The 5,318-nt window shown below is 47.0% G+C and overlaps 1 protein-coding gene across 1 annotated transcript; it reads left to right on the top strand.

Annotated features, from left to right (window-relative positions):
- The first annotated feature begins 230 nt into the window (after positions 1 to 230).
- Positions 231 to 4,714, top strand: LOC102449535 (cyclin-dependent kinase 4 inhibitor B). The gene is made up of 2 exons (XM_006128941.5): positions 231 to 795; positions 3,912 to 4,714. Exons 1-2 carry the CDS (start codon positions 667 to 669, stop codon positions 4,191 to 4,193), a joined length of 411 nt encoding a protein of 136 aa, XP_006129003.2. The 5' UTR covers positions 231 to 666; the 3' UTR covers positions 4,194 to 4,714.
- The last annotated feature ends 604 nt before the right edge of the window (positions 4,715 to 5,318 follow it).

Raw genomic sequence — 5,318 nt, forward strand, 5'->3', positions numbered from 1 at the left:
AGGTGCTCAGGTGACAAGTCTGAACACTTGAACAGAAGCCAGCCAGGGCTGCTGCCAAGGCCGTGCGACCGCAGGGCGTCCTCCCCCCGCCGCCCCAGCACCCCCCACTGCCCCGAGCCGCGCGTCCCCCGCTGCCCAGGCGGGGCCGGGAAGGTTCCTCCCCCAGAACCTTTGGCTGCCAGCGTTCTATGGAACGCCAATCGGGAGGCAGGCGCGCATGCGCCCCCGGGACCGGCTCTCGCGCACCGCGCCTCGCAGCTGTTCCCTGCCTGGCCTCGGCTTGCCCGGCTGCGTGACATCAGCGCCGGGCAAGTCACGACACGTACCGGGCGGCAGGGGGCGGCGCACCAGCTGGAGCAAGAAAACAAGCCCGGGCCGCTGCCGAGCCGCACAGCCCGGCCGGCCCCCGCCCCTCGCTGGGCGCTGAGCCCCTGGGCCGGAGCAGGCAGGAGCCGGCCAGCGGCAGGAAGCCCCGGGAGCTGCTCAGACCAGCGGTGGGCATCGCGGGAGCGCGGCTTTCCCGGGGAGCGCGCTGCCACCCGGCGTGCAGAGGCGAGAGCTGCCCAGCGCTCTCTTGGACCCCCAGCCCCCAGCGCTTGCGGGACCAAGGGGGAGGCGCAAGCCGGGGGTGCTAATCGATGTGAGATCCAGCAGCGAGGCAGGGGCATGGGCCAGCCCTGGGCCAACGCGCTGGCCGGCGCCGCTGCGCGCGGGGATTTGGAGAGAGTGAGGGAGCTGCTGGACCAGCGTGCGGACCCCAACGCAGTCAATGTCTGCGGCAGGACACCGATCCAGGTACACGGATCCGCGAACCGGTTCGTAGGGAGCCAGGCGGGAGGCTCACGCCCCGATGGGAGGGGGTGGCACACCGAGGGAAAAGCAATAGGACGTCAGTGCTGGCGATGCTGAGTCCTTCGCATGCTCCGTTCAGACTGAATGCAGCGTCTCTGAGACTCGGCCCTTTAGAAGCCTTGTTGAGCTATCGCCACACACAGCAGCTCCAAAGTGCGTCAATTGTTACTTTCACCTCGGGCGGACTGTTCGTAGGGTGGGGATGGCTGGGTGCGGGTTGCAAAGCGACACATCTGTCTAGTCCTTCAGAAAGTCAGCCGATCCCATTTCAGTGTTGGTCTTTGCGCTGTTTATTCAACAGGCGCTCAATCATTCTGCAGGCCATGAAAGAAATTAAACCTGTTGGTATTTGCGTTTGTCGCATTCTGTGACCGCTTTTCCGCGGGGGGGGAGGGGGGTTCTTTCTCTTGTACATGCCAAAAATCAGTCCTTCCGCTGAAACCCTAAAGTTGACGCTATACAGATCAGTAATGATCGCCGATAAAATCAAAAGCCGAAGCGGAATGGGCAATTCTACCCAGGAAGTGCATACAAAGGCTAGACATTTGTTCACAAGATTAACAAAATGTTGTCATGGCTGTCCAGCATCTCAGTGGCTGCAGAAATATGTATAAGGAACAAAAAATTGGAAGTTACAAACACTAAATTTCACTTTTAAGATAAACATAAGTCATATGTTCAAAGACTTATACTTCAGCTGAGTAGTTATAGGTATCTGTGCCCGGTTTAATATTTATTCTCTAGTATTTCCTTATAGTTTTTAGGGTCAGATACGAAACTCGCATTGAATTCAATGTGCAAGTTTTACAGGAGGGAGGACAGTCCGAAGAAGTAGGCACCATAACAACAATAATGAAATGATCGAAGAAAACTAATTCATGTCACTTAAGAAAATTGAAAGTATTAAACAACGCAGTCTCCTTTGAAAACAGTTTTATTTTTAATAACTTATTGTTGTCTAATTAAAAAAACAACAAATAGTCTGGTAGCACTTTAAAGACTAACAAAATATAGATGGTATCATGAGCTTTCGTGGGCATAGCCCATTTCTTCAGATGATCGGAGTGTTGAAAGTGGGCTGTGAAGAAGTGGGTTTTGCCCACGAAAGCTCATGATACCATTTACATGTTTTGTTAGTCTATAAAGTGCTACCAGACTATTTGTTGTTTTTTAAGTTTAATCCTGTACAAACTAACTGAGCTTCCCTTCTGCAGTTGTTTAATTGTAACATGACTTAACCTTTCCCCTCTTCCCCCACGTACTTTACATTTTCGAATTTCAGTAATTGGCATATCTGTGCCTAAATATAGGGTGCCCTTTCATTTTAAATCTACTACTGGAAGTAGCGAGATAATTTCGCCGAAGCTCAAATACATTAACTAAACGGTATGACTAGCAATAGTAGATCATGCAGTAAAAATAAGTATGCATGAAAGTGGTTTCATTATATCATGGTGAAATACGGACATTAAAATCTTAAATAGTTTCTAGTGCTCCTACAGGAGATTAAAGGGACATTCAAAATCTTGATTTGTGTATTTAGCAAACTTTTAAGTATATTGTTGCATAAACCAAAACTGGAATGACCTGAAAAGCTATGTTGTAAGAGATCCAATGACAATTTTTATTAGGTCTGCATTTTACTATAAAGCGGTAACTTATGCATTTGATAATATTCCTGCAGTAGAAATTGTGCTGCATCATTTAATTTGCTGTACTTCTGTGCAGTTTTTTTAGTATTTAGATTTCAATGTAAAACTTAACTTTAAAAACATCGACATTTCTAGTATGGTTATAAATATCTATAAAATAGATATTTTGGCATTTTTATGGCTACTGAATTAAGCGCTAGTGAATATTTATTTCTAAGAGCCGTTTTGGAGCGGAGGTTCAGAAACTTAAGCAAAGCTAGTTCTATTTAAACTGAAACTCAATATTTTCATGTTAAGGAGACTATTTTAATCTACAATATAGCTACCATTCAGAAAAGCAGATTGTGTTATTGTATTACTGTTGCTCCTCTGGGTGTTTTATAAATGAATTTCCTCTTTGCGTTTTGTCCTCCTTCTCCCTCCCCCTGCTCTCCCAGCAGCTTCTTCTTACTCAAGTAATGTTTCTGTTTGCCTTAACGGGAATATTGCCAGAATAAAGACTGGGGAAATCCCATCCTTTGGGTCTATATAAGAACCATCAGTTTTAATAAAGTTTCAGACTTTTTGTGCAAATAAATGGTCGGTAGCATTTCTCTGTACATTCTTTCGCGCTAAACGCATTTTGTTCTGGTGTTTCCCCCAAATATATTATGCAAGCAATGCATTAAGAGGAGATGACTTACAGTATAAGACATATGTGCTCTCCTGTATGCGCACAGGTTTTTAATAAATGGATGATAGTACATTCTACCTAGGGGGCGGGCTGACATTTCAAACAGCGTACTGTTTCTTTGGCTTGGGTCTTGCAGCCCTTGGGGTACTCTAAGCCAGTGTTTCTCAACCAGTGGCACCAGTACCCTTAGGGGTACTCTAGAGGAGGTACGTCAACACAACTGAAATTTGGAGAAAACTAATTTTTTCTTTGAAGTTTTACAGCGCTTTATTATTTTTGTACGTTTTACACCCAAACATTTCATCGCCCACCCAGCTACATTAAGTTATTTAAACAAATGTGTTGTAATGGCAGAAAAAAATGTGTGTGTCTGAAAATTGTAGGTACTGGGGGTACTTTTTTTTAAAAGGGGTACTTTATAAAACAAGGCTGCGAACACTGCTCTAAGCCTTTAAAGTCTAGGAGGCGATTGACTGATCAACATTTGATTAACCTATTTTCCAGATACTCCGTTGTACGCGCGGGCTAAATCGGATTCCTATTTACGTTAATGGGAGTTGGATCGGGCTCATACTGAAACGCGCAACAGTTAAACCCCTGGCATTAGTCACAGCGAATCCAATCCCGCAATCCAGTCCCGACCCAGGCTTGCCCACCTGCTGGAGTCTGGCAGGTGTAAAGAGTTGGCTAAGCACTGAGTCGGTGACTGACGGCTTCTCTCCCTCCCCCGCCAGGTCATGATGCTGGGAAGCACCAAGGTGGCGGAGCTGCTGCTGCAGAGCGGAGCGGATCCGAACCGCCCGGACCCCAGCACCGGCTCCCTCCCGGTGCACGATGCGGCACGAGGAGGTTTCCTGGACACCCTTGTGGCGCTGCACAGGGGCGGGGCTCGCTTGGATCTGCGCGACGGATGGGGCCGCCTCCCCGTGGACCTCGCTGTAGAGAGCGGGCAGCAGCAAGTGGTCCGCTACCTCCGAGCCCAGCCTGGAAGGAATGTGGCTCCGCCCCAGGAATAGGGCACGGCCGGGCCGAGGGCTCCGTGCGGGGCGCCAGCGCTGCCCGGCTGAGACACGTAACGCACTGAACTGCGGGCAGCAGCTATGTCTACAGCAGCCAGGGAGCATGGCCCAGGACAGCTGGCAGCCGCCCGTAACCTCACACATTGCACTAAAAATCCCAGGGCGGCAGTGGCCCTGTGACCACCGCTCATTAAAGATGAACCACACCGGGCGAGCCTAGTCTAATGCTGTGCTCTCGCTATATTTATGGAAGAGTCTTCATCAATTGGTGGTATGTTTTAGGAGGAAATATAATTTATTGTCCGTTTTTCTTGCATAGGAATAATGTAAATATGCCGCTTTAAAATGTTGTCAGAAATGCAAGCACGATCTTTGTTCTTGATGTTAGATTTTTACTTGACACAAATCTGGTTTTTCTTGGAACAATAAGCCTTCAAACACTACCAGTGTGAAGGAAACCACTAACGTAAATATACCTCTTAAATGAATAAATTAATAGCAGTCTGACAGAAACCAAATCTTTGCTTATTTCTTGGGTTGCAGTTTTCCTTACCAGATCTGGAATACAAACAGATAGTGTGGGGATTTTCCAAGAGATACAGACAGGATAGAAGTTAGACATTTTTTAAAAAAATATAGAAACCAAAGAGAATCTAGGACTGGTAGATCCCTAGGGCCAGATCCAACACCAATTTATGTTAATGGTTGACTTTGATTTTAGTAGAGTCTATATAAGGCTCATAGTGCTAAAATGATCAGGCAACATGTTTTTAGATAATTAGGTATTCCTATTTGCATTTTAGACACCTATTTTAATTTGACTGAAGTAAACCGTACCCTGAGGTAATTTAAGATGTTAAGTCACCAATTAAAGCAATACAATATTTACTGTGTGTCCCACAAAGATTCAGAACATAAGACTGGCCACACTGGAGCAGACCAATGGTCCATATAGTCCAGTATCCTTTCTTCTGACAGTGACAGGTGCCAGATGCTTGAGGGAATGAACAGAACAAGGCAACTAATGTATGATCCATCCCTTCCAGTCCCAGCTTCTGGTGGTCACAGTTCTAGGGACATCCAAAAATGGAGTTGCATCCTTGAATATGTTGGCTTTTTAGC

This window comes from Pelodiscus sinensis, chromosome 6 (assembly GCF_052426305.1).
Source record: "Pelodiscus sinensis isolate ZL-2025 chromosome 6, ASM5242630v1, whole genome shotgun sequence".
In the NCBI taxonomy this organism is placed as follows: Eukaryota; Metazoa; Chordata; order Testudines; family Trionychidae; genus Pelodiscus; species Pelodiscus sinensis.

Coding starts and splice junctions, on each gene's coding strand:
- LOC102449535 (XM_006128941.5), top strand. CDS start 667: ATGGGCCAGCCCTGGGCCAACGCGCTGGCCGGCGCCGCTGCGCGCGGG. Junction 796..3,911: donor GCGGCAGGACACCGATCCAG/GTACACGGATCC, acceptor CTCCCCCGCCAG/GTCATGATGCTGGGAAGCAC.